At 57.3% G+C, this 27947-nt stretch overlaps 2 protein-coding genes across 4 annotated transcripts; one reads left to right on the top strand and one right to left on the bottom strand.

Moving 5' to 3' along the window:
• The first annotated feature begins 1543 nt into the window (after positions 1 to 1543).
• Positions 1544 to 26392, top strand: NECAB3 (N-terminal EF-hand calcium binding protein 3). Of its 3 annotated transcripts, none has more exons than XM_080354537.1 (13): positions 1544 to 1895; positions 6016 to 6040; positions 7071 to 7179; positions 13045 to 13070; positions 13387 to 13484; positions 20434 to 20570; positions 20756 to 20877; positions 21593 to 21672; positions 22099 to 22152; positions 22741 to 22853; positions 24628 to 24705; positions 25098 to 25189; positions 25949 to 26114. In XM_080354537.1, the coding sequence occupies exons 1-13, from the start codon at positions 1803 to 1805 to the stop codon at positions 25975 to 25977; spliced, it is 1056 nt and encodes a 351-aa protein (XP_080210663.1). In that variant the 5' UTR covers positions 1544 to 1802; the 3' UTR covers positions 25978 to 26114. The 3 variants fall into 3 exon arrangements, with proteins under 3 accessions (XP_080210663.1, XP_080210662.1, XP_080210661.1); XM_080354536.1 differs by having other exon boundaries at positions 24598 to 24705; XM_080354535.1 differs by lacking the exons at positions 24628 to 24705; positions 25098 to 25189 and having other exon boundaries at positions 25949 to 26392.
• Positions 17695 to 18813, bottom strand: ACTL10 (actin like 10; the record flags this gene model as incomplete). The annotated part of the gene is made up of 1 exon (XM_080354929.1): positions 17695 to 18813. One exon carries the CDS (start codon positions 18811 to 18813, stop codon positions 17695 to 17697), a length of 1119 nt encoding a protein of 372 aa, XP_080211055.1.
• Positions 26393 to 27947: the final 1555 nt, after the last annotated feature.

Here is a 27947-nt window from a genome sequence, read left to right as displayed (position 1 = left end):
ACCGAGTGTGGATTTGAGCAACATGGGAGCCTGGAAAGGCCCCCCTGGGGCTTTGCTGTGACCCACAGCAGAGTCCGGCCATCACCCAAGCCTTGTCCTGTGTCCCTTGGCGGGGTGATCCTCTGTCCTCGCTGCCGTAGGACCTCCCATGCTCATTTCTCTGCTACCTCCCTCCTCTTTAGTTTGATTTGACGGAGGCCATCGACAGCTCCAGCTCTTGGATGCCTTTGTGCCTCCGGGGGACAGCCCAGTGCTGTGTGCCCTGGGTGCACATGCTCCCCGGAGCCCTTGGGTAGCCCCAGCAGGTCCCAGCTGTGCTTTTTCTGCCTCTTTTCCCTTGCATGCACCCAGAGCAGCCGGGAGATGGTAAAAATAACCACGATGCATCATTGCAGCCGCTGCAGGCTCCCTGGGGGAGGAGGAGAGCGGGCGAACCACACACGCTGCACCTCAGTCACGTTGGGCTCAGGACGTGTCTCAGTTTGGAGAGCTGGGTTAAGAGAAGCCGAGCTCAGCAAAACGGCTCAGCCTTGAGACATCCCATGAAGGGAGAGGTGCTGCAGATGGAGGCAAACCTGGCGGGGATCTTGCAGTGGCACCCCCTTTTTCCTAAGTGAAATCCCTGGATACTCTGAAAGGGATGGGGAGAAGTCCAGCACCCCAAGAAGTCACCGCACCCCAAGAAGTCACCGCACTGCATGTACTCTGGGAGTGTTGTGAAGCTCTGCGTGGGCACAGCTTTATCGAGTTTCTTTATCTAATTATCTGTCAATTGTTTGTGAAAACCTTCGAGGACAAGCTGCGGTACGGACGCGTGTGTCTGTCCTGAACCTCTCTGTGTGCACGGGCTGCGGGTGCCTGTGCCAGGCGGGAATGAAGGCAGCTCCTGCCTCCTCCTCCTCCTCAGCCAGCTTGTCCCCCAGCCTTGCAGCCCCCTGCTTGGGGTGGGAAGGGGGTTTTAGATCTCCTCGAGGTATTAGGGACCAAGTGTCTCATGCTCAGTGTGCTGCATGGAGGAGACGCAGAACTGAGCACCGACTGCCCAGCACTGTGGGCACGGAGGAGCTGCCACCACTAGAAAGTCATTTGAGACTGACCTGGGGGACAGTGGGACCACCCATGGGCAAACTCGGGCAACCCTAGGGCCAGCTGGCTACCAGGGCTACGGCAGGGTCAATGGTGGCCATACTGGGACCACCTATGGCCAGACTGGGACCGACTGGGGCAACCAGGACTACTGTGGGGCTAACAGTGACCATATTGGGACCACCCGTGGCCAAACAGGGATCAACCGGGGCCACAGCGGGTCCACGGGATCAAACCGGGATCAGCCCATGGCCACAGCACCGGGTGGCGACCACAGCCCAGCCCCGCGTTCCTCGCCGCCCCGCCCCTCGCCCCTCCGCCAGTCAGATGCGCGGTCGCAGGTGCCAATCAGCATCCGCGACCAACCGGATGGCCGCGGGGGCGGGCCTCCAGCGGAGGCAAAATTGCCTGGCGGCTGCGGAGCCGCTGGGGTGAGTGCGGTTCGGTGCTGCGTTCCCTAGGGCAGCGGATTGCGGGGCGCCACACCGGTCCGTACGGCAGCGGATTGCGGGGCGCCGCACCGGTCCGTACGGCAGCGGATTGCGGGGCGCCGCACCGGTCCGTACGGCAGCGCATTGCGGGGCACGGCACCGGTCCGTACGGCAGCGCATTGCGGGGCACGGCACCGCTCCCTGCGGCGCCGCACCGGTCCTTACGGCAGCGTATTGACAGGCACCGCTCCCTCCGGCGCCGCAGCGCCCGCTCCCGGCGGGGCCATGATGGCGTGTGCGGAGCTGCTGGCCGTCTGCCTGCTCTCTGCCGACCGCGGCCCCGCGCCCCGTCGCCAGCCTCTCCCCATCTTCCACGACGTGAGTACCGCCGGTACCCCGGCCAACCCCTCCGTCCCTCCGCGGGGTCAGCCCGGACCGCGGTGCCGCCTCTGGGCTGTGCTCGCAGGTGCCGGGTGATGCCCCTTTCCGGAGCCCCGGCCGAGGGACCAAACCCGAGGGACAAACGAGTGGGCTTGGCTGCTGCTCCAGGCCTGAAGCTGCGAATCAAGGCGTGGGTCACGACGTCTCAAATAATGCTTAATGTTGTGTCCTTTTCCTGAATTATGGGCCTCTGAGTGGCCAGAAATAGCCCTCTCCTTATGGAGAGTCGTGACATCCTGTCTGTCGTGACTGCTGGAGCAGGAGCTGTGTGTGGCAGGAAAGCTGCAGAAGGTGCTGTGTAGCTGTTGCAAGCCGTGGGATCCCACAGATGGAGTGTGTCCCTTGCCTGCTGCAGCCCCATCCCTGCTGCTCCCAGCACATGGGAGTTGTTAAGAAGCTGCTGTTGGTGCAGGTTGGGGGTCAGCCTGACATCCTGGCGGCTGTGGGTGGCTTGAGGGGGGTCGAAGATGCGGATAGTGGCCGTCTTTGTTTTCACAAGACATGTCCTGGCGTGATGCTGCCTGTCGTGCCCCGTCTCCTCAAGGCTTGTGATGAGGGTGCTCCTGTGGAGATGGAGCTGTGTGCCCTGGTGCTGGGTTCTCCTGCTGTGGCACACAGCACAATGGGCGCACCTGGACAGCCCAGGATGGTGTCAACTGTCATCTCCATCCTGTCCTAGTCCAGGTGATGCCACCCCCCCGTGTTCCAGTTTATCCTAGAGAAGGGGAGCAGGAGATCTGGGGCAGCACTTTGGGAAGGTGAACACCAAGCCTGGTCTGGTCCTCCATCAGGGAGACCTGCTGGCATCAGCAGGGAGTAGCTGGAAAGTGCGGCTCCCTCAGCCACGGTGGTGCTTGCAGCTTCCAGGGGAGGGTAAGGGGTCTCTCCTGCCATGGGGGGATGTCAGATTGCAGGGCTCTCCAGCCAGCATTGTTAACCACGCTAATTACTTGGCTGATGGAAAACGGGCTGGAGGGGGTTGGTGGTGACAGCTGTGTTCCAGCTCAGCTCCTCCAGGCACTCGCTGAGTCCCACATCTATCCCTCAGGGCATCATTAAGGCAATTAAAATGGGAAGTGTTAACAGCTATAGCTGCTGCTTTCTGGCGGCTTCCTTTCCTCTTCTCTGTGGCTCCCTTTGCTCTGGCCTCAGCCCCGGAGCTTGGCAGGGTGAGTTTAACATCTCTGCTCTTGGGTCTGGGCAGCTGGCCGCTCTCCAGCCGCCCTGCCGCAGCGGGGCAGGATCGTGGCCAGCCCCTCGGGCAGCGGGAGGGACGGCTGCCCGGGACACATCCCAGGATGCGACCGGTGCGTCTCCTGGGACCGGAGCGCAGATCACTGGCCTTCAGGAGAGGTGAGAGGGAGGAGGAGGGCTGTGCCTGCGATGCTTCGCTGCGGGCGCGGTACGAACTGCAGTGCTGCCATCGTAGTTGTTTCTCTGTGCAGACCTCCAGCAGATTTGTCCCCCAGGCTGGTGCTCAGGGCTTGCTTACTCTTGGTGTATGAGGGGTTCAGAGAAGCTGCTGGGACAGCCGCTGTTTATTGCCGTTGTGGCCGCAGCCTGTATTAGCCTGCGGTGGGTCCCTGAGCACAGTGTTCCCAGGGCAGCTGTCCTCTCCCCAGCAGCCAGCGTGTCCCTGGCTGTGTGTCCAGCAGCCGCGGTTGCTTCCTGCCCTGTAGGCAGGGAGAAGCCCTGTAATGTGCCTCCTTCCTGGGATGTGAGGGACTCATCCCCACGTAAGTACTGGTTTGGTGCTTCCTCCGTCGGTCTTGGTGTGTCTGCAGCTGCAGGCACCGTGCGGGCTGCGGCCACTTGGACGCAAGCCCCAGAGCCAGGGCTGAAGGAAAATGCCTCTCTCAGGTTTGAGGCGGTGTCCCCATGTTCCGCAGCCTGCCAGTCCCCCGAGGGCAGGCGAGGGGTTGCCGGTAGGGCCGCTCCAACAGCTGACACAGACCCGATCCCACTCCCTGCCTGGCTTTGCATCACTTTTCCCTGGCTTTGTCCCGGGGCTGCCACCTGTGCCGGGCTCTTGCACAGGGAACAGCGCTTACCTGCATTGCCATGTGTGTGCCTGCGCACTGGGGGGGCTGGGGGTCACCCCGTGGAGTGTGGAAGTGGCTCTGTGCTAGTTTGGCTTGGCTGGGCTTGGACGGTGCCTCGTGCGCAGGAGCCATCGGTGCTTTCCAGCACGTGCGGTGCTCTCCGAGGCACCGCTCTGCAGCCGGGGCCAGCTGAGGACGGGCTCGCTGGAGGCAGCGAGGAGCCCCAGCATCCCTGGGGACGTGGAACACACATGGCCTTGCCTCGCAGGGCTCTCCCAGCTGTGCTGTTTGCTCCACATTTAGTTATTTTGAGCTTCAGGCAGCTGTTGTGGGTGCACTGGCTGGGCTTTTCTAACGCACCACTGGAGCAGAGGGTCCCATGTGTGATGGAGAAAAGTCAGCTGAGGTTTCTGCTCAACCCAGGCTGGGCTCACACGGGATTAGAGACCTTCTCAGCTCCATGGGATCCCTCCTGAAATTGTCTTCTCCCTCCTAGCCTGCAGACAGACCCTGCTGAGCAACACCAGCCTGGGAGAGGGAAGTGTTTGACTTGAATCTGCATTTTTCAAGTGCCTAGGTGACACTGGACTGCCTTTGGGATGACCTAGCTGGCCCTGGTGACATTTGGAGTCATAGAGATGTCACTGAATGAGCCATGTGTCCCTCCGATGACATAGAGCTCCACAGGATTAAGCTTTTGCCTCAGTGGAAAGTGGGGTCCCCCAGGCAGAGGGAGGTGACGTGGTGGCACAGGCAGGTGAGACCTATGGGGAGCCCTGGCATGAGCAGCCCTGCAGCCGCGAGAGCCCTGAGGCACAGAACCCTCTGGCTTGGACAAAGTTTTGCTGTGAAACCCAGAGAAATGCGCAGCGTGCGTGAGCTCCTGGTTTTAGCCACAGGGAAGGACCAGGGATCTCCCTGCTGGGACCAGCATCAGAAAAGTTGCAGTTGCAAGTCCAGTTGCAAGCGAGCGGCTTCCTTAGGAGTGAGCGGTTTCTCCGAGCAGTTGTTTCTTCACCTCAAAGCAATTTTTCAGGGACATTTCAGTGACTAGATAAGGACTTGTGCCATCAGAAGGTGCAGCAAAGCGGTGCAGAAGGGAGCTGGGGGTGGAGGGGGTAGCTGGCAGCGACGTGTTTTCCTGCAGGAGCAGAGCTGCTCTGGGGGCGGTTTCATTCACCTCCGCTTCGCAGGTGCATGGAGAAGAATATGGTAAAGTCCTCTTTACCGTTTTCCTGGCTTTTTCAGGGTTCGGAAATGATGTTGCTCCTTACTGGGGTCAGCCTAGAGCTGCCAGCAGTTATTGGGGAAAGAGGAGCCAGGCAGGGATAAGAAACCCCGGCTTTCTCCTGGGCCATAGGCAGAAGCCTTATGGTTGGGAACCTGGGTTGAGACCCTGAATTGGAGCAGCTCTTCAGCTGTGCTCTGTGGCACAATTAGTTACAGATTAATTAATTAATGAATTATTAATTACAGTGTGTGTGCATGTCGAGGTGGCACAGGAAGGGTTGTTGGGAAGGGTGATTACAAAGAGCAGGACAAGAGGTGCTCCTCGGTGCAGCTGCTGGAAGTGTCAGCGGTGATGCACAAAGTGCTCCCGTTACAGCGTGGATTTACGGTTAATGTTCTTCCATTTAAAGGTCTGAAAAATTAAACGCTTTTCATCACAAGGGTGTAGCAAAGCCCTTTCTACTTCTTCTCCGTGTTGCCTAAAAGATGCTTGGTGCGAGTGCTGGGCTCGCTCGGGTAGTGGCAGCTGTGCTGAGAGCTTTGCGCATTGGAGGCAAGAAATGGTTTACTGGAGGCAAGAAATGGCTTTAATGGTTTGCAAAAGGGAATTTTCCCGGAGCAGCCTGCACAGCCCTGGTATTGGGGCTTCTCCATGGCTCCCTGGGTGCCGGGAGGTGTTTTTGGGAGGTGGTTTTGCCGCCGGGGCCGGGTGCTGCCTGGCTTGCCGTCCAGCCGCGCTGCTCTTCTTGCTGCCTCACTAAACCCTGTCGTGTTTTCTCTTGCAGATTTTCCGGCGAGCTGACAAGAATGGTGAGTGCTTTGTTCTGCCGCTGCCTCCCCGTCCCTGCCCGGCTCTGGGTGCAGCAGTGCAGCCCGTTCCCCACTGGGAGGTTTGCCTGAAAGACGGTTGATAGGAGCAAGGAGCTCTCTGGCTGCAAGAAAAATGCTTTTCTCATTTGCCTGGAGGAAGAGAGTGGAACAAAGAGCCTGGCCAGGGGCTGGGAGGTTGGCTCCCCCAGTTCAGATGTGCTCCCCAGTTCACCATCCATGAATCACACAGGGCAGAGCCTCTTCTGAGCTTTTCTCCTGCCCGCAAGTAGTGAGAAGAGAAGGCAAATCAAGCTGGGCATTAGGCAGCCCAGGGGCCATCGGACTCTTTCTCTGTCCCTTGCAAGACTGATTCAGTCTCTGTGCTCAGTCTGGGGTTTACATGTGCCCCCCCGGTTGGGGGGTCCTGTTCCTGCACATCTGCTGGAGCCCCTGGTGTTTGTTACCTGTTTTTAACTTGGCACCCATAAACCAAGAAGTCCAAAATCATAAATCATTGCTCTGAGCCTTCCTACCCCTACTTGGGCTCTTCTCCTTCATGGTAAATTGCAGGCTCCAGGAGCTGCTTCTATTGCAGATCCAAATGCAACCCGGGAGCTGAAGTCCTCCAGGGGGAGGAAGGGAAAAGCTCTTGAGTCAGTGGAGAGATTTTCTTTCTGTAGAAGCCTGATACTGTCCTCACTGTGCAGTTTGTAATGGGCTCTGCACATGGACTGTCACCTAAGTACAGAGTGTCCGCCTGTGTTTGTGAAAACGTTGCGTGGTGTCTTTTGGAAGGGTCCGGAGTTCTCACCTGAAGTTCCAGCCGCAGTGGCCCCACTTGCCAGTGCTCCTGGGTTTGTGATGGGGACGGGTGGGACGCGTTTCCAGCAAGAGATCTGCACTGATTATTATGCACAACATGCCCAGTGATCCCACGCTCCTGGTAGAGAGGCTGCTGGGAGGATCGCTGGGGCCTGTGTGCTTCTTTCTGCAGATATATAATTATTCTTCCCTTTTTATTTAAATGCAGATGATGGGAAGCTGTCGTTTGAGGAGTTCAAGAACTATTTCGCTGATGGGATCCTGAGCTCGGAGGAGCTGTGGGAGTTGTTCAGCGGCATTGACAGGCGTCACTCGGAGTGAGTACTGTGGTGACACAGAGGAGAGGAGATGAAGGAGATTATAAAACTGCTTGACTGTAGATGGAGGACATTTGGAGGCGGGTGCAATAAATAGGGTGAGATAAACATACCTCTTGTAATACATGGATGTTAAAACCCATTGAACACCAGCTACGAGCATTGGCGATGAGAGAAGCCAGACATTTTGAGATCAGTCGTTATCAGATTTACCATAGTTCCGTAAAAGCAAACATCCATTTAAAATTACATTATGTTAGTTTGAAAATCGTATTCCAGAAATATACAGCTCTCCAGAGCAGGTTGCGTGTCTGCAGGAGCGTGCGGTGCTGAGAGGACGACGCACAGACTGCGTGAACTCGCAGGCTGTGCCACTGCTGACACAGGGAGCTGCTTTTCACTTATGTAAGAGCTGCTTTCCATCAGAAGTGGGCCTTACGAGGGTAACTGTGAATTTAGGCCAGCTACTTTTAAAAAAAGAAACCCCCAAAGAACAGGAGAAGTAACTGCACTTAGCCCCAGTCTCCTCTTGGCTGGCGCTATCCTAGGGGAGTCTGGCTCAGCTGGTTTCTCATCTCTGAGATCCGGGTCCCTCTGCCGTGCCGGCCACTGGGAACGAGGGTGTTTTGGCACTGGGAGAAACTGGCTGCTGATAAAGTTCATGTCTGGGGGGTGCTGGTTCAAACGGAGCGTTGCTGCTGGGGAGAAGGGGGCTGCAGCTTCTCCTACACTCAAGCAGCAGGTTCAGCTCCGGCTTGTGCCGCTTCCCTGGCGCCGCAGGAAACATCTCCTGCACCTCTGCGGGCAGGGAGAGGCGGCTCAGAGCAGCCCCAGCTGCACACGCTGGTCCCGGGGCTCTGCAGGCAGCCAGTGCAGCGGCACAGAGAGCCCGCGGCACGCTGAGATGCCAACAGCCACTGGGTGCCACCAAGCAAAGGACAGCGAACACCCAGGCTGCGTGTCCCCATGTCATCCACCCAGGACGGGGGGAGTGGCGGTGATTGACTCCTGCTGCGTGTTGGGGAGATGGGTTTAGCGATGCCCCTGCTTAGCGATGGGGCAGAGGAGGGGGCTGCAGTGGGCAGCCCCTGCTGCCGCTTTCTTTTAAGCCTGGCTGCCTGTTGGTGTTGTTGTGCGGGTTGGGTTTGTTGGGTGTGGGCAGCAGGAGGCATCTCCTGAAAGTCCCTCTGCCCCTTTGGGCTGTGATCCCAGGGAGCGAGCAGTGAGCCGTTCCCTCTGCAAATTCTCCTTTCCTCCAGCTCAATTTTGGGGTGACCTTGGGGTCACCACCCATGCAATATTGCTGGAAAACACCAGTTGCAGCGAAGCAGAGAATTTTAACCATGCTGTTAACGGGATGGTGAAGATCTCCTGATTTACCATTGCTTTCAGGTCGAGCTTCTTCCGTCTGTCCGGAGCAGATCAGCAGGACTGACGGAAGGCCCCGTGAGAGCGGGCTGTGGGACCACACAGGGCCCTGGCTGCAGCAGTGCTCCCTATACCGCGTTACCCGTAATGACGGTGCGGTAGCTATGACAACGTGGTGGTTGCAGCATTGAGCTGGTGACATCTATTAGCAGGGCGTGATCACTGGGGCTTTGATCTCTTTCTGCCACGAGGAACAGAAGGGACCTTGTGGACAGAGCTGGTTTCCAAATTCCTGCATTCAGTGACTTCAGGGCGATGGAGGAGATGCCGTCCCTGCAGCCCTGCGAGGACGCCCTTGTTTCTGTGAGAGCAGAAGGGAAAGTCCAGCCCTGAGGCTGTTGCAGGTGTCATTCTTGTTCCTGTCCCTCGCTGTGATTTGGTCCATGTGCTCCATGTGTGAGCAGGATGGGACGTGGGAGGCGGCAGCAGGGAACTGTATGTGATTTCCTCAGCTTCATCCCCAGCTTGTTGAGGAGGAAGAAGAGGTGCGACATCCCAGAGAAGAAGCCTGGTGCTCAGCTTATTGTCTGGTAAGAGGCATCCTGCCTTCCTACCAACAAAGTGGGGCAGCGCCGTGTCTGCCAGAGCGCTCTGATCCCGATCAGAGGTGTGTGCCCGCGGGGACGAGGGACTTGAGGGACAGATCTGTCCCCAGGGCTGCCCAGCACTGCTCGCCCACCGCGCAGCAGCAGGTGACCGAAATCAAGCCGTAGAGATCTCTGTGGCTCTGGGTATGAAGCTGGACTTTCTGGCATTCATTTTCGGGGTGTGCGGCTGGGCTTGCTCTCTGTACAACCGCTTTTGTCTTGTCAGGGCTGTGTGGGTGCCCTGCTGTCCCCCCGATAGGGGCTGCACAGCCCCTTCCTCCAGGCTGCCACCTTGCATTGCATTTGGAGGAACTCCCTGTTTTTATGAGCTGGCTGCTCGGTCCACCGTTTTCGTTCAGCTTGTCAGAAAGCCCCACACCAGCACTGGCACTGCTGCAGAACAGATTCTTCTTCCTGAAAAAGTTCTTCATCCACTGAAATGTCTGGTTGAGAAGAGACAAAAGTTTTCGAAGGGATGAAGAGCTCCGTTGCTGCGGTTTGCTCTCCGAGCAGCCGTGTGTCCGGCTGCAGCCCCGTCAGGCGAGGTGGCAGCACATCCCAGGGTCTCATGGGGACAAGTTAACAGAGAATCAGTCACAAAGGGCTCTGGACCGAACTTTGCAGTGTTGCACAGGTTGTGTGCCTACCGCTCTTTGCAGTGAAACCTGCCCAGGGAAGTGTCACGTGGACCTCGCGTGTCTTTCTGTCCTGTATCTGTACAGGTCTGGTGAACCCTCCTTTGCTCGGGGGTGGTGCGGTGGCGATGGCAGGATTTGGGCACAAACTGCCCAGGGCCCGTGTCTGACCTTGAGCCACAAGTGCAAGGGGTGCGAGCACTGACCTGGTGAGTTTTAAATACTCTCAGTGGGAATAATCTTGAGTCTCTGGGTCTGTGGAAGAAAGGACTTGTGTGAGCTTCCCCACCCAGCCTCTGCCAGTCTGTGAGTGACGGGGAGACTGAACCACGCTGGGTGGCACCGGGGAGGTTTGGAAACCAGCTGCGTGGTGGCAGCCGAGGTTCCCAACATGATAAATGGTAAAAATAAAAGATTTCCCATCTGCTTTGCTGAAGCTGATTGCTGTTTTCTTGCATAAATTCCAGGCACATTCTGACAAAATCCCAACAGCATAATGATGACAAGATCCTTCATCATCAGTTCAAGCTTAATTACAGTTAATCAGTGGTTTGAGCACAGTCAAAATACAGCAGTGTGGCAATGTGGAGAGTCTCGGGATGAGTGCTTTGGAGGCAGAGGATGGCTCTTCTCTTGGAGTGGGAGCGGGGCTGGCAGGGAGAGGAGCGGGGCAAAGCTGCCCTGCAAAATGCGTCAGGATTTGATGTGCAGGCTCCTCACACGAGCTCCTCCTGGTTTCTGGGATGAAGTAGCTTCGGGTGGCATGGAAATGGCCCCATGGGTCCTGCAGTTTGTTTGCTGCGCTCTTCCCTGCCCTGACTGTGCCCTGGGGCTGCCGTGGGGTGCGGGATGTGCGGAGAGGTGCCTGTGCAGGGTTGTGACAGGTTGGGCTGTGCTGGGACAGGAGTGGATCTTCTACCAGATCTTGGTGATCGGTTCAGTGTTTAGCTATTCAATTGATTGATTAGTTAATGTTTATTTTTAAGCAGCAAACAGACTAGAAGGAGTTATTTAATAATCTCTGGCCTCCCCTTGGAAGCTGTAGGGTTTGTGTTGGTAGTAGTTCTTTCTCACAAGGACACCTGCTCACTAGACCCGAGCTGAGCAGTGACGTGAGCTGGTGACCCCTTCTTCTTCCTCCTGTTCTCACTGGGACGATGCAAACATCTGGGTAACGTATGCACTTGGTGTTTCACCATATATTTCATTTTCTTATGCCCGCATCCCCTCTCTTGTGAATTTTACCCATCTTCTTGGATGGGAACCAGTGGCTGCAGTCACTGCTCTGTGGCACGGGTCTAACGAGCAGCGCGCGGTCGCTGCGGTGTCGGGTCTCCTGCGGCAGTGCAGCAGCAGCGGCTCTGCAGCCTCCAGGCAGCTTTCAGAAATACATGGAAAAATTAAGAAAGAGCAAGACATTTTCCCACTTTGAATTCGTGTTTCAAAACACAAGCTGTGGCCGGGTGCGCGGAGCTGCTCAGAAATGGGATCAGCAAAGTCTGATGGAGTGGAGTCGGCAGAAGAAGAGGCTGTGGTTTTGCTGATTATCTGTATTGCCTCTCAAGGGGAACACTGTGTTATTTTTTTATAATCCACTTTAAAAACTGTCTGCAGTGCCAGGACAGTGCGCCAGCGCCCTGCCGTAATCAGCTCCTGCGGTAGGTGTTTAAAATAGATGAGCCAAATTGCATCCGAAAACTGGCTGTCTCTTGCCTCAGAAGTGCCTGACGCATTAGCTGGACAGAGGGGTTTGCAGTCCCGCTGCTGCAGGTCTGCACTGACGTCTCGCACCGAAATATTTTGAGAATTTTAAGCACTATTATTAAAGTACACTAAGTGGAAGCCCAGCAGAAAGACAGGCACAGAAAGCAGCCTTTAATGTTTTGGGAGAAGCTGTAGGAAGATTTTGCTTAAGTGATTACACCTATTCTTGGCATGGCATTTAGGATACTTCCCACGCTCTCCTCTAATTTTACCTCGGTGCGTTTTTGCCCCTTTGTCTTGTGAGCAGCGTCAGCGATGTGCCTGTGCTTTGGCTGCCCCGGGCAGCGGCACTGCAGCCGCCCTTGTGCTTGGAGCCCCGCGCACTCCCGCTATCACCAGTTCTTCCATGTGTGACAGCACTTAAACTCTCTTTTGCCTTCTTTTCCACTTTCCCAATCAGGATTAAAAATGGCTGTGATCATTTAGGGGCTTTGAGAGAGCAGAATTTCTTGAGCTAATTCGAATAAGTGATGTCCTGGGGCATTTCTCTGCAGGTGATGCTGAGCATCGCCAGCATCTCCGCCACCGTGGCTTTGGCTGTCCAGGTGGATCCAGACGCTTCTCACAAACCCACAGTTCTGCTTGACGTTGCGTCTCAAAGACATATGGCTGTTTCTGGACGTTTCCTTCCCCACTCCTGCCCCAGCAGCACCTTTGTTAGCAGCAGGAGGGGCCCGTCCGAGCCCTGCGGGGCTGCCAGCGTCGATTCTCCAGGGCAGTGCTCCCTGCCACTGAAAAGGGGTGGGGGGGTGGTCCCCGCCTCCAGGTTTTTCCACCCAGATCCCTGCATTAAGAGCCTTCACAGCAGGAACAACCCCTCTTGTGGGCTGTGAGGCTGTCCAGCCCCTGCCCTGGGAGCCTGAATGCTGCCCCACATCACCTGGGGGGAGGAGGATTGTTGGGGCACAGCTGTGGGGTGGGTGGGAGAGGATATTTCCCGGTGCCATGGGGCAGCCCTGTGGGAGCCCCTGGGCTGAGGACAAGGGAGGCACGAGGAGGAGTCCTGGCTGGACACTTGGCCCTTCTAGGGGAAGGGGTTGGCTTCAAGAAGCATCTTCTGGAGCTCGCCAGCTCTGGGGCTCAGCACGGGCGCTGCCAGCCCAGCTGCCCAGCCGGGGGCGCAGGGCGCTGCCGGCCTCCCGTCCTGCTCCTGGACCCTCTCCCGGCATGTTCCAGCCCCAGGAGCTGGTGGTGGAGCAGCTTCGCTGGCTCCTTCAGCCCCCAGGCGGAGGTGAGGCCCTGCAGCGCTGCCCGGGGCTGCCCCAGCTCCCGACCTGCTGCCTCTAAACTTGTGCAGCTTTTCATTTTTCTAATACAGCTTTTGCGAACATGCAGGAGGAGCAGCAAATCCACCAGGGGCTCAAAACAGGCCCTCAAGACCCTGCTCACCACGACTGTTTCTCCCAAACCAGCCCCACCGTCTAACATGAGCTTGTTTTTGTTTCTTGTAGCAACGTGGACACAGAGAAATTGTGCGGTGAGTAGGCTTGTATTCCTGCCTCAGGGGGCTTCCCGTCCCTCGGGTCTGCGGGGGCACTTTGTGCGTGTCTGACCTGGGCAGGGCTGGGCGGTCAAGTGGCATTGACAGTCCCTGTGTCCGAATCCCCGCATAGAAGGTAGTTTTCCTAAGGGGATGGGATGTTTGTCGCTGTGGATAGGTGAGGACTCTTCAGCGGGGAGTGTGACTCTGGACAGGGACACGAGCGCTGTCCTGCAGCTGTGTGTGGGAAGCAGCAGGGGAGGCAGGGATGGAGGCACGAGGAAGCTCACCGTGGTCTTCTCTCCTGCTTCAGATTACTTCTCGGCATATCTTGGAGAATACAGGAACGTGCTTTCAGCCCTGGAAGCCCTCAACTCCGCGGTCCTGGCAGCCATGGACAAAACCAAGCTGGTAAGGATGGGACCTTGGGAGAGCGGTGGAGCAGGTGGGTGCAGAACAGAAGCCGTGGTGACCTTAACTGCTTGCTTAGCGTTAAACTGGGCTGACAGGGGCAGCAAATGTGGCACCTCCCAGATCAGCGGGGTTCCCTGTGTGTGCTTTGGTTGTCTCCATGTGCAGCAAGTGCTACTGCAGCACAGCGTGCACATTCCTGGAGGAGGGGGAGCCACAGGAGAAGGGTAGAACTAGTACTTTGGTGCTCTGGGTCTGTCTTTGGGCTGTTCCTCATAGGGCTCTGGCAGTCAGTGTATCAACAGCTCTTTGAAGACCGCTTGCCTGGGGACACTGTTTCTGGGAGCATCGCTGTTGTGTCCCCAAGCCAAAGTAAGAGCTGTTCCACAAAGCGGTGTGGTGCCAAATGGGGACTCCAGGGTTGAGCCTGCTCTGGACTGACCCCGGCAGGTTGTGCTCAGCACAGTCTGTGCAACAAAAATGAGCTGTGGTGAGGAGGCAGGAGCTGCTGCGGTGGGAAGGTGACGGTGAGGTGCTTGGGAGAAAGCAGGAAAGGGTGCAATTCATTGACTGCCAGCGTTGTGCCCTGTTCATCCCTGTGGTGAATCCTCTCCCTCTCCCTGCAGCTTGTACCGATGGGAGGCAGATTAGAGGCTGCTAATTAGAGTGAGCAGCCTCCTGCTTTGGGAGCCCCCCTGCCTCTGTGTCAGAGGGCAGAGGGCTGCAGTGCCATCATGGGCTAAATACGACCATGAAAAAGCAGCAGCCGGTACTGGCAGGGACCCTCCCAGGGACCAGCAGCCCCCTTTGCATCTGAAATGTATTACACGGTTTAGCTGTATGTGCAGCTGCTGCAGTTTTCCAGCTGTGGGAAGGGCCGTCCCTTTCTTTCCCTTTGGTGCGGCGGTTCGGTGCTTGGTAAGAAGCAGATGAAGGACATAATCCGCATGCACATCGTCTGCTGGCCTATTGATCGCCCAGGAACGCGAATCAGGATTGGTCCCACTGTCAGCTCTATGGGTCATCTGGGGGTGTTGGTGCCTCTGCAGCATCAGTCAGGAACTCACCCTGTCTTTGAGTTTCCCCTGGTCAGATCCAGCCTCAGCAGCATGTCCCTGTACCCTGGGAAGTTTCATTCCAGGAGAGGGAATCACTTGAAAATGCATTTTCTCTTTGGTTCAGCTGCCTGGCCCCCTTCACAGTTATTAAATGCAAGTCTAGGGGGAGAGAATGAATCCCCTTCAGAGAGCTACACTTTATTTCAGTTCTTTTCTAGTTTGTTTCGGTTTGTTTTTTTTGGTAATGAATTTGTGTATTCATGTATTTCTCCAAAGGACAATGCAATTACTGCCTCTTCCCAGTCCTGCCGTGATATATTCATTCACTTCATAGTTTCTGGTGCCACGGGGGTTCCCTGGAAAACAGAAGCAGGTTTTCCCTGTTCAAACAGATTTTTTGTGGGCTTGCTTCTCCCCTCGTGTTTGGATCTGCCCGGAGCCGGAGCAGCCCATGTTCACAGCGCTGCTCTCACCCAGGCACGGTCTGTGCTGATCCGGGTGGTCCTGAGTGCCCGATCCAGATCCTGGCCCCCCTGGGGAGCATCTCCCTGCGCTTCCCTGGTCCGTGGGGCTCTGTGCTGGGGAGGAGGCGGGAGAGGGCGGCACTGCAGCCCTGTGGTCAGGGCACTGTCAGAGCTGTGGGAAATCTGCTGCTGCTGGACGCTGGCAGAGATGATGGATGCTGTGTGCGTACCTGCGGTGACCTGAATATATTCACATGTTTGTATTTCCAGAATGGGAATCGATCTTGGGTTATTATGGGATTAGTGGGTTTATTAGGTTGGTTTTTAGCCAGCGCTCACACCTCACTCAGCCCGAGGAGGGGACAGAGAACAAAGATTTCCCACAGTACACATCTGTTCGTCACTTCTCTCGATTCAAACCCCTCTAATGCCACCACAGCTGAGGAGTGGGAGCCCCGGTTTGGCAGAGATCACCTTCCTGGAAGAGATGAATGAAACTTGGTCCTGGGGAGCTGCTTCTGCTGGAGGGGCAGCTGTGCCTCACCATAAAGCTCTGCTGCCGGGGCGGGCTGTGGAGGCAACAGATGCTAAAGGCTCTTGTGTCCCTTCCTCTTGTCCCAGTCTGTGTTTCAGGCAGCATCCATGAGTCCTGGGGAGACAGGGATACCCAGGCTAGCCAGAACCAGGAGAAGGGTCTCACCAGTTGAACCACAGCATCTCTTGGTTAGGGCATGGTCTGTCCTGCTGCCACAGGATTCCTCAGCCCTGCATCCCCCAGGTACTGCCCCACAGCCGTAGAAAGGCTCATGTAAACAGGAGCCCACTTTACAACAGGAAAACAGACAGCATGGGCCACTTGGTTAGCACAACAGAAGCAGAGCCAAGAGATGCCCTGGGTTTGCTCAGACCGTGCTAGGGCAACGAGCTACAGGGAGGAGAGGGAAAGAAGGAACCCAGAGCTCAGAGGAAATGTGCTGCAGTGCTGTGTTTGGGAGCTGTGGTTTGAACCAGTGCTGCCAAAAAGCCTTTTTGGTGTTGAGGATCCCACCTCCGCATGTGCCATCACTGTCGCTGCAGGTCAGGTACCTGGGCTGGATCAATGGTGTCTCCTCACTGGTGTCCCCTTGACTCACCGCCTGCCATGCACAGTGTTGGCTGTAGGATGAACACTGTGACAGAGCATGGGAAGTGCGAGCTAGGGTTGTCTTTCTCACTGTGTGACTGTAGTTACCGTAGGAAATAGTGTGTGCATGGGCAGCAAACATGCTCGTGATCTGTGTTGTGGATCCACAGGTTGGCAGGAGGAAACCAGGTCATTAGGGGTTTCTGCACTCCCATCCTTCCTCACTGGGTTGGTAGACACATGGTAAAAATGCCTTTTGAAGAGAAGACTCTTCTTCAAATTCTGTCATTCCCACTTACGTTTGTAAATATAACTTGATAGCTGTGCTGCAGTGTACTAAATACAGCTTATCTTGTGGCTAAGCTTTGCACCTGCAATATGATAGCATCGGAGTAAGAAGTGAATTGTGGAAAAACCTTGGGAAACCACCTGATATTTCTCACAGGGGACCTGTGTGCTAAAATCTTTCCATTCTCCAGTTCGCAGACACTGCAGACTGGCCCAGAAATACCTCTCCAAGTCTGGCGCTCTTATTTCTCCTTTGGCAGGAATTATGCGATCACCTATTCCATTCTGTTCTCAAGCTTAACTATCATCATAAGAAACTAATAAAACCTCTCAAAAGTAGAATTATAGCAGCTCTTGGTAACTCTGGGATTTTCATTTGGGTCAATGGAGTTGAAATACCAGTTTCCAACCAAAAAGCCTTGTCTCGTGCTTGCTGAGTTATTTCCTCCGTGACTCCTGTCCATGAGTCTTTGCTGTGAGCAGGAAATGCTGTGTTCTCTGAGGCAGATTTTTGTGTCGAACCTCTGTTTGCGGAGGTTTTGAGCTGCATGGTGCAACATCTGGCAAGAGGGTTTTGCTCGGAGGGAGGCGATTGAGCAGTGCCGAGGGGCCCGGGCAGCTGAACTGAAGGGAAGGTGCATTTTTCAATTGATTCCCCCTTACCCAGCATGAAATTTTCTAAGTCAATGCAGAAGGGCAAAACAGCATTTGTGGCTCTCTTGAGAGACAGTGATTTCCATCCATACTCTGTACCCGGTGCTTCAGTGCAAGAGCAGAAATCACCTCGCACAGTAACGTTGCCCAGTGTGGGCGCCTTGTCCCCCCAGCTCCTTCCTCCAGCCCTGTGCTCCCTCCCTGCTGCTGGAAGGAGCGCTTTGCTGGGGCAAGACCCCTTCCCCATGCCGGCAGCCTCCAGCAGCAGCTCGGAGGCCGGTGCTGCTGTGATGCTCTGGATGTGCACGGCCTCGGCGCTCGGCTGCGTAGCGGCTGCGCCGGGACAATTCACAGCACCAGACGCGGTTGCGTTGCTAGCCTGGTTGGACATGTGCTTCCTGGAGTGATGGATGCAGAAATAACCCGGAGTGTAAATGAAAAACTGTTTACTTCTTTTGGAGTGCTTGAATCGACTTCACGCTCCTGCAGCAGCGCAGGAGCTGCTTCTTGGTCGCTGCTGCTGCAGCTCTGCCTGGGGCCAGGTCGTGTCCGGGAGCTGCTCGCGCTGCAGCAGGAGCCGTTCCCCACTGCTGGGATGCTCTGAGCGCATGGCCGCCGTCTGCCTACTGGAATATCTTGTGCACGTACGCGGCACCGTGCTCCTGGTACTCACCCTTTGCGATCCACGCGTGCTGGAAGGACGTGAGCGACGCGGCCATTGAGCCCCCCAGCCAGGCTGCTGTGCGTCTCTCCGGCATCGCCAGGACCCGAATCCGGCAGCCCGTGCCGTGGAACAGAGCGTTCAGCTCTAAGCACATCCTCTCGGGAAAACCAGGAAACATGGAGGAGCCCCCGGCCAGCACGATGTTATCCACCGTGTCCTTCCTGGCGTGGTCAGGTACCTTCTGGAGACTCTGAAAGGCCAAGTGGTGTAGCCCTGGGGAGCTGTGCTGGAGCAGCTGTGGTTGGAAGAGCGGCTCGGGGCAGCAGAACCGTTCCTTGTCCAGGGTTATCCAGTGCCCATCAGGGGTCTGAAATCTGGCTGGATGATGGCAAGCCTGGTTGTGGAGGTCTCCTTCATAGTCTGTGGAGACATAGCAGCATTGCTTCTTCAGTTGGGTCAGCGTCTTCTTCTTCAGGGCCTTCAGCACGGAGGGGTCATTGGGGCTGTCCAGCAGCAGCCTGTGCAGGTAGCCCGAGAGGTGGCCACCGGCCACCCCGAGGCAGTAGGTCGCCTCCCTCCAGGTCTGGCCCAGGCAGACGGAGGTGACGTGGGACACTCCTGCCCCAGCCTCCACGGCCAGACCAGTGACTCTGCCGTAGGCGCAGAGGGACAGGAATGCGGTGTTGGCCATGTGCAGGGCTGGCACCCCGAAGCTCTCGAACAGCACCTCTGCCAGCTTCTCCCTGTTGGTGGAGGGGCAGGATGGTGAGTCGGCCATGAGCACAGGCTGGTCCCCTGGCAGGACCTTCAGGCCACAGAAGAAGAGGTGGCTCCACAGGTTTTCCATGCCATCCCAGTCCTCAATGATGCCGTACTTGATCGGGTAAGTCCTGGGTGCTACAGCAACGCCCGCCATGCATTCAGCAGGAGTGGGGTGCCGCTGGGTCTCCCACGTCATGCCCGCGCTGCAGGGATGCATCGACACAGTCTTTAGCACGAACTTGGGCTTATTCTGGCCTGCAAAGCCTGCCTGGGTGAAGCTGCTGCCGTTGTCTATGACGACTGCAGGTTTTGACATGACCAATACTCCCGAGGGACACCCTTGCCCTGTGGTGGAACAAGAGGAGTCTTGTAGGAGCAAAGCAGGTGAGATACCTGCTCTGCATCCCGGCCCCAGCCGAGGGCTCTGCCTGCCCTGCCCGTGTCCGAGCTGCCTCAGCCGTTCCTCCTGCCTCCTTGCTCCCTGCCTCGCTGAGCATCCCGCTGTGGTACCTCCTCTCCATCCCGGGGGCTGGAGATTTGCCCCGGGCCCTTGCATCATCTAACAGTGCACAGACAAATCTCCGGGTGGTTTTAAGGAAGGAATTGGAAACTGGACAGGAAAGTGGAGTGATTGGACCAGGCTGGAGGGAATGGTGTTGCCAGCAGAACCCATAGCACGTGGAAAGGAGCTGTGCTGTGGGCTGCAGATGTTCTTTGCATGCAGATTTTTGCTTGAGGGGATCTATGGTCACAGCTGGCAAAGGAAGGAAGGAGTTTGGGGTGCCTGTGTGTGTGTCCAGGCACCTCCCCGGCTCGCTGTGCTTCTCAGACCTGCTCATGGGTCATGGTGTGCACTGTCTGGGTGCCCCCGGTCCAGCTTGCCTTCTTGCCAGTGTGCACAGTGACCCTTTCATTCTCCCCAGAACTTCTGATGTGCCCCCCGAGCCCTCCCTGCATGCCCCTGCACTAACGCCCGTGGTGTGTGGGCAGGGGACGCACAGCCCGCGTCCCTGCGCGCCACCCCCCGGTGCTGCAGCGCGGATCAGCCATCCGGCAGCCGTCACTTGTGCCCTGTGGGTGACGTGGGGCTGGGGTGTGAGGCAGCCCTTGCACAGGAGCGAGCCAGTGGGAAGAGCTGTGGGCAGGTGTGCGTTTGAAACGCAGCAGAGATCTCTTCCCATCAGAGCCAAGAGGCTCAGCACTGTCCTCCTGGGGTGAGAGGCCACCAAACCAGCCCGGTGACCTGCGCTGCGGGGGCTGCCTGTGCCCAGGGGGTGCTGTGGGTACTCCTTAGCCTGCCCCAAAGCCATAGAATCACAGGATGGTTTGGTTGGAGGGACCTTCCCAGCTCCCCAGTGCCCCCCCTGCCATGAGCAGGGACATCTGCACCAGCTCAGGGTGCTCAGAGCCCCGTCCAGCCTGGCCTGGGATGTCTCAGGGATGGTTCAGCCACCACCTCTCTGGCCAACCTGGGCCAGACTCTCACCACCCTCAGGGCAACAATTTCTCATGTCCAGCCGAAATCTCTGTCCCCGCAGCCGTGTCCCAGACCCCGGTGCAAGCAGAGCAGAGTGTGAGCTGCCGGGCAGCCGGGGCTGCTCTGCCTCCCCAGAGCCCTGCGCAGAGCTGGGGGCTATTTCTGCAAGTGGCTTTTACCTCAGGGTTTGGGGGTGTCCATGAGTGGTCCCCCCAGCTCCAGGGGCTGTGCCAGCCTGTGGTGCTGGGGTCACACCATGCATTCCTTACTGTGACCTCACAGGTGAGCAGCCAGAAGATGTTTTTGTCCTACAGTGTCATTGTATCTTACAATATGTTGAAATTCAGTTGGAATCCACCCTGTTGGGTTTATCTAAGGGCTGACCCCTTTCAGATGTGACTGTGCTCGCCCTATGCAGAGCTGGGGGGTATCTGACAGATCCTTTTCCCTTCCTCACAGAGCTACGAGACCTCCTCGAAGATGGAGCAGTTCCTGACCCGCTTCCTGCTGCGGGAAACCATGCAGCAGCTGCAGTCTCTGCAGGCCTCGCTCGAGTGCGCCGTGGACACCGTGGAGGAGCAGGCGGGACGGGAGAGGTACTCGTGGGACGTGCTGGTCGTAGCATCATAGAATGTCCTGGGCCTCCCTGTCTCTCCAGCACCGCTCGAGAGAACCGATGGGTCCCCCTGCGAGGGACATCAGGGATCTGCCCTTCCCAAGCCCGCTGGGATGCTGACCCCTATAGGGACTCCAGCCTCCTGTTTGTATTTTATTCTTTCAGAAAGGACATAAAGAAATCTGAGACCTCGCTTGGCCCGAGGTCAGGGAGACGATGCGGGCGCAGAGGACAGAAGAACATCTGTCTGTCTCCAACGGATCCCTATTCTGGGATGCTCACGACAGGTACCCACAGCCCGGTGTCCCCGGTGTCTGTGCCCTGCTGGAGCCTGGAGCGGATGTGGGAGCAGCAGCAGGGACAGGGGGACGTGTCTGGACAGTCTGGACTGTTGCAGCTTCTGTAGGATGTTATATATCTTGAACAGTGGGGAAAGTTTCAGGAGAAGAGTCCAGTGGGGGGGCTACAGAGATGCTGAGTGGTCTGGAGCATCTTTCTGATGAGGAGAGACTGAGAGAGCTGGGGCTGTTCACCTGGAGAAGAGAAGCTGAGAGGGGATCTCATCAATGTTTATCAATATCTCAGGGTGGGTGTCAGAGGATGGACCAGACTCTGTTCAGTGGTGCCCAACGCCAGGGTGAGGGGCAACGGGCACAGACTGGAGCACAGGAGGCTCCATCTGAACATGAGCAGAAACTTGTTTGCTGGAGGTGCCAGAGCCTGGCCCAGGCTGCCCAGAGCGGGTGTGGAGTCTCCTGCTCTGAGACATTCAAACCTGCCTGGATGTGACCCTGTGTGATCTGCTCTGTGACCCTGTGTGAGCAGGGGGGTTGCACTGGGGGATCTGCAGAGGTCCCTCCAGCCCCAGCCAGCCTGGGATGCTGTGAGACGACCGAATCATTTTTTTGGTTTAAGTCAGAGGTTTTAAAGGTTTCTGAGTCTTAAGCAAGCTTTTGCTGTGAGAAAGGCTTTTTGATGACAACTCTGCCCTTCCCCGTGTAGGTATTTGTGTCGAAGACAACAGCCAGTGGATGGCGCAGATCAACAGGCTGCAGCAGCTCATCGAGAAGCTGGAGTGCAAGGTGCGCGGCAGAGGGGAGCTGGGCTGGGCACCCACACCTTGGCACTGCTCTGGGTGGCACCGGGACCCCTCCTTGTGCCACTGGCCCTGGTATTTGGCCCTGGCATCGTTACAGAGCTGCACCCATTCCCCAGACCTGGGCTCTCAGGGCTGCTCATCCCTTGCTGACTCCAAATCCCCCTTGATCCTTCAGCTCTGCTGACCCTCCCCTGGCTTCTCTCTGGTCCCTGCTGATCTGACAAGGCAATCTGGAGCCACCAAGCCCCACAGGTCACATCCCTTCTCTCCCCTGCGTACCTGGAGGAATGGCCCCAGAGCAGTACTTGTCTGTCACTCTGAACTCCACTGGGTTGTGGGTTATTATTGCTTTTTGTCTTGTTGCAAAGTTCTCGCAGTAACGATGGTTTTCCCTGGGGTGTGAGTGCAGAGCCCACGCCTGGAGCCACTGAAGGAGGAAGCCATGTGCAAAGGACAAGATGCGGTAAGTCCCCGTCCTGCTGCTGGTTTGCAGGTAACCCCGCGGTGTGCACGGGTCCCCACTGCTGCACACACGTGTGCCCACACAGCTCCTGTCCCCGAGACCAGAGTCACCAGGTGGGCTGTGACGCTTGATCTGGGGGGGACCCGCTGCCCGGGTGGGAGTCAGAGCTGAGAGCTGCGCGTGGGACCATCCCGGGGCAAATGCGGTTCCGTCAGTCCATGGCAGCCCCAGGCAGCGCCCTGGCCAGCCCAGGGTGCCCAAATGCCCCAGGTTTGCTCTGAGCTCCTGCAGACCATGCAGAGCCCCAGTGAAGGGTCCTGAGGCCCCTTTCTGCTGGGCAAGGACACGGGGAACTGCAGCAGCCCCAAAGCGGGACCAGGGGTTGGAGCATCTCTTGGTGCAGTCCCCATTGTAAAGGCAACCTGCCCAGGTAGGAGAAAGCCACTTTATGTTGGCTTTGTCCCCTGCAGCACGCTGCCAGCCCCTTCTGTAGTGCTGTGCTTGCTTGGCACGGCATTGTCTCACAGCCGGGTGGGAGCGGGAGGGGCAGGTCCATCCCGATGCCGATCACCCGCTGTCCCCTCACAGCACATCCTGGTGGCAAAGAGGCAGATCTCGGTGGCGACGAGCGGCATCGAGGAGTTTCGCCAGGCATTCCGGTCCTACATGGAGGTCACCGCCGGGCAGAGCAGCTGCCTGCAGTAAGTGTGGCGGGCAGGGGGTTGGTGGTGGCACAGCTCGCTCAGAAACGGGCTTTAAACGTGGCACCCTCGGCAGACAAAAAGGATCTGTTTTTCAGAGTGTTTTGTGTGCTGATGGGTACGTGGGTGGGCTCGGCGTGCGGAGCTTTGGCCTCGCGGAGAGGATGGGGCAGTGTCACAGCTGCAGCGGTGTCTGTGCCTGGGCGCCAGCCCAGGTCCTGCTGCAGGATCCCCCAGCAGGACCCACTTGTCAGGCTCTGGCAAGGATGAGCCTGGTTTTTACGTTGGCACAAATGGCAGCGGCATGCACGTGTAGGAGAACGGGGGAAAAGTCAAGGAGAGAGCTCGTGTCACAGCATCGCGTTGTGTGAGGTGTGTGGGGTGCTGGTGGGATGTGCCGTGAGCACCTGAGGGTGCAGCCCCCTGTAGCCCCCCTGTGAGACCAGGCTCTGCCCCGGGGCTGCAGATAGAGCTGGGGACGGCGCCCAGGTCCAAGTGCAGGGACGTGCAGCCACCGGCGTGTCCCTGGAGGTGGCACAGCTGCTCTGTGAGCGGCGCTTCCCTTCTCCCATGGGAGATTTCAAGCCTCTTGCAGCGGGAAGTGTTCCCGCTATTCCCTTTTACAGCCTCATTTTTCAGCTCTTCAGTTCCAACAGCACAAAATTGCATTTTCAGTCCAAACAAAAGGAGGATGCTTATTGTGACACGTGTGGCAGAGAACGGTGTTTTGGTTGGGAACCCATGGGCTTTTCTGTTGTGAGATCTGTGAGTGCAGGTGACTGTGTAGCGTTGCTGGGCCGCCTCTCCACGAACAGTCTCCCCTCCTGGTGAGGCTCCGCTGTCCTGCTCCACACCAGGGGGTTGCCAAGGGACACTTTGCTCTCGGCCAGCTCGGTCCCTTCCTGCAGCCCTTGGCAGCGGCTGGAGGAACCGTTCCTCCTCAGCTGGAATTGGTGATGCTGCAGCTGAGCGCCAGTGGTTCCCCAGGCCCCGCTCTCTGTGCCCTCCCTCCCTGCTGCTTCCATCTTCCCACGGGCTGGAGGCAGCCCCAGCCTGTTTGTGCAGCGGGAGGGAGCGCGGGAGGCGTTGCCTGGTGCAGCAGCATTGCTTTTTGGGGCAGCGAGCTGTGGTTTTGTGCTGTGGTCTCGGGGCAGCTCTTTGCCCTCGTGCCTCAGTTTCCCTCCATGTGAAGGGTGAGCGGTAACGCGCGCAGCTCCTCCCCAGGGCAGGCAGGATGAGCTCCCTCGCCAGGCTGCGCTAGGGGTGTGTTAAAGAGTAAATAAAACACGCTGGTTTCTGCGCAGCAGCACGATCGGTGTAACCGCTGCAGAGCTCCTCCGCTGCTGGAGCTGCAGAGCCTCAAGGATTTGGGTTTGGGATCCCCTGGAGCCACGTGCTGGCCCTGGCAGCCACACGTTGTGGCTGTGTCCAGCCTACTGTTTGTAAGTCTGGTGGAGGAACTGGAACACCGGAGGTTCCATTTAAATATGAGAAGAAACTTGTTCCCGGTGAGGGTGTCAGAGCCTGGCCCAGGCTACCCAGGGGGTTGTGGAGTCTCCTTCTGTGCAGACATTCCAACCCGCCTGGACACCTTCCTGTGTAACCTCATCTGGGTGTTCCTGCTCCATGGGGGGATTGCACTGGATGAGCTTTCCAGGGCCCTCCAACCCCTGACATTCTGGGGTTCTGAGAGGCTCATGTGCAGCCTCTGCTCCGGGCTGATGCGGCCATGCCCCCGCGCCAGGCCCTGTCAGCGTGGCTCCTGTCCCCACAGCGTGTCTGCCTGCAAGCTGACGGACGAGGCCTGCTTCATCCTCTACGAGTTCTGGCGGGACGTGACTTCGTGGAGAAGGTTGGAGCCGTTCCCGGTGCAGGGCTGGGGCTGCATGCGCCCGAGCGCTCCGGGTGGGGGCTGGAAGGGGTTTCCCCTCGGGGGTCCCCTGGGAACCCCACTGGTCCCCTCTTTGCACCGCCGGTCCTGCTGCTGGCTGCTGACCCAGCACGGCCCCAGCCAGCGCTGTTTGCAGCAGAAGGGGGTGAACACCCCGACGGGGGCCTGGGGAGCGGGGCAGGAGGGGATGTCCCGCTTTGGGGAGTGCAGACGCAGCCTTGTTCCCCGTGCGTGGGCAGGGATCCCGTGTATCCTACAACTCTCGTACAACTGGGAGACACAGCCAAACCCTGCACCCCCCGACCCTGCACTCCCCGACCCTGCACCCCTTGACCCCACACGCTGTTTTACAGCCACTTGCAGTCCAGCTGCAGCAAGACTTTCCAGCGGTCCATCGTCAGCTTGCTGGAGTCCCCGGAGCTGCTGACCACCATGCTCTTCCCAGGTGAGGGCGGCCATGGGGAGGCCTGGGGAGGGTGTTCTGCAGGGAGCAGCGCAGGGAGCAGGAGCCTTGGCTCTCTCCAGACCCGTAAATTGATTTGGGGTTACCTAAATTGCATTTTTTCACACAATCCAGAATGTCAGGGGTTGAAGGGCCCTGGAAAGCTCATCCAGTGCAATCCCCCCATGGAGCAGGAACACCCAGATGAGGTTACACAGGAAGGTGTCCAGGCGGGTTGGAATGTCTGCACAGAAGGAGACTCCACAACCTCTGGGCAGCCTGGGCCAGGCTCTGCCACCCTCACCCCCAACAAGTTTCTTATCAAATTTAAGTGGAACCTCTGCCCAGTGATGCTGAGGTGGGGGAAAGATGCACGTTCCCCACAGTACCAGTGGAAACCTGGCCAGGCTGTGAGGAACGAGGAGAGCTTGGTGACAGATGAGATCAAATTAAGCCCCAGTTTGATGTCACTCTTGGGTCTTGCATAAAATAACACATAACGCAGATTAATTTGGCCAAAATCCCATGCCCGTGGTGCTCCTACTGCCCCGCTGGTCCCACTGCCCGTGTTCCCAGTGCTCCCCTCTAAGTCACCGCGGCCTGAGCGGACCCTGCTGGGGTGGTGGGTGCTGTGGAGCCAGGGACCAGGGAAAAGCCTCCTCGAAAAGCCCGATCCCTGGTGTCTGCTGCCCCTAATCCCCCTCCCCTTTTTAACACTGACCGCACACCCCTGTCCCCCCCCTCCTCCATCTCTCTCCTCAGCCTCTTGGTGGATCATGAACAACAACTGACCCCGGAGCTGCTCCCAGGACACGGCCGGTGTGTGATGGATGGGGAGCCCTGGGCACAGCCCTCGCGTTTGTCACCTCCCTGTCCCTCGTCCCCTCCTGCAGTCGGCGGTGGCTGCCTCCCCATCATCCCCACCCGTTTTACCCTTTTTTTGCTCTTTTCATGTTTCTTTATTCCCCCCACCACGACAGTGTCTGTGCTGCCCCAGGGGAGCTGGGCCCCCCCAGCAGTGCCTGTGGGACCGTGTTTTGAGGTGGCAGCCTGGCCCTGGGGGGAGCAGCGGTCTGCCTGTCACACCCCAACACCCCTCAGTCCCTCTTGGCCCCCAGCTCCTCTTCCTCCCCATCCTCCTTTTCCTCCCGGCTCTGAGGAGAGGCCGAGGCTCCACAGGGTCCTGGGCTGCACAGATTGCTAATAGTATTTTATAGAAAAAGAAAATCAAGTATTTCTGCCCATGCCAGCACCCTCTGCAGCCATTGCAATGGCTTTGGAACAAACGTCACCTACCCCATGCCCGCACTCTGCCTGTCCCTGACGCCTGGTGTGCTCAACACCGGTGCCTGCACCCCAGCCCCCCAACCTCTTTTCCAGCCCCCCAGAAACGTTACATTGACTGTTTCTTCCTCCATCCCCATTTGCAGCGATTAAAATGCAATGAATCTGTGGCAGAAGGAGCGGTGGCCCCTGGGCATGCTGTACCCTGGCACTGTGGGGTGTTGGGGTGCAGCCGGGGTTGGGGGTGCTGGCTTTAGCCCAGGAGGAGCAACCTGGGTTTGGGGTGTGGGGAGGGGGACCCGGCGCTATCTGCAGAGCCGGGATCAGGTAAACCCTTCGTTAAGCGCTCAGACAGGCCCCCTGAAGCCCTGTCCCCTGGCAGGCTCAGCCTGACCCCACTCCCATGTGGGACTTGTCCTCCCAGTGCCTGATTATTTACCTAATTATTGATAACTGCTAATTTTCTGGCTGGAGGCTGTGACAGCACCTTGCAGGCTCCTCTACACCCCTGTGAAAAGAAAATATGCTCAGAAAAGAATATGTTTAAATATGAACCTAAAGAAACCCAAAAGGCCATGGCTGAGGGGTGGCTCTACCTGCGCTGTGCTTGGGGCTCCCATGGCACCTGCTCCAATGTTGGGGTGGCCAGAGCACCCCAGCCTGGCCAGGAGCCCCGACAGCAGCCGGGGCACAGCAGCAAACCTCGGATCCTTTGAGAGAGGAAGGAGGAGCTGGATGATGAATATAGTCTTTTTATTGACTACTTCTGTGTAGAACAAACTAAATACATCTGTAACAGTTTGGGTTCCTTTATACAGTACATTAAATAAGTTATGCACAGGAATGAAGTAACAAATTTCTATTACTGAATTAAATGTCAAAAAAAAAAATAGAAACCTCAACCCACTGTCTTCCCATGTCCAAATTTCACATTTATCATTCCATGTTAAAAAACAAAAAGAGAAGGCAATCGTTCTAATCGTGACTGTTAGTTTTTCATTCATTTACACTGGGGTTAATTTTAGTACACGGCCACCAAAGTTGCATGAGAATTATGGAAGACAATCTATTTACAAGCAATTTCTTCCGGCCCTGCCCTTTCCCCATCCCACCTCGTGGCACCACTGACCCACACAGCATGGTCAGGACTGGGACGGTGCAACTGGACTTTATTTACCTGAGGCTGCTCCGAGTGTGTCCGTGTCCCCTCAGGACAGGAAAAGCCCTTCAGATCCCGGGGATGGGGGTGCAAGGGCAGCCCCCACCTGGGGGAGCCCAAAGCTGCTGCCCCTGCTCCTGCATCCTCCTCCCCGCTGCAGCCCCGGGCACAGACAAGGTTTCCAAGCTGGTGCCTGCGCAGTGTGAGGCTGCCATGGTTTAAGGCTCACCTGTTGCCTCCATCACCTCCAGGCTGGGTGACACCTTTCCCGGGCTGGGTGACACCCCGCAGCAGGGCTGCACCCCGGGGTGCTGGGCT

This window comes from Nesoenas mayeri, assembly GCF_963082525.1.
Source record: "Nesoenas mayeri genome assembly, chromosome: 16".
Classification (NCBI taxonomy): Eukaryota; Metazoa; Chordata; class Aves; order Columbiformes; family Columbidae; genus Nesoenas; species Nesoenas mayeri.
Note: the sequence above shows the minus strand (reverse complement) of the source record. Positions and strands in the feature narration are given on the sequence as shown.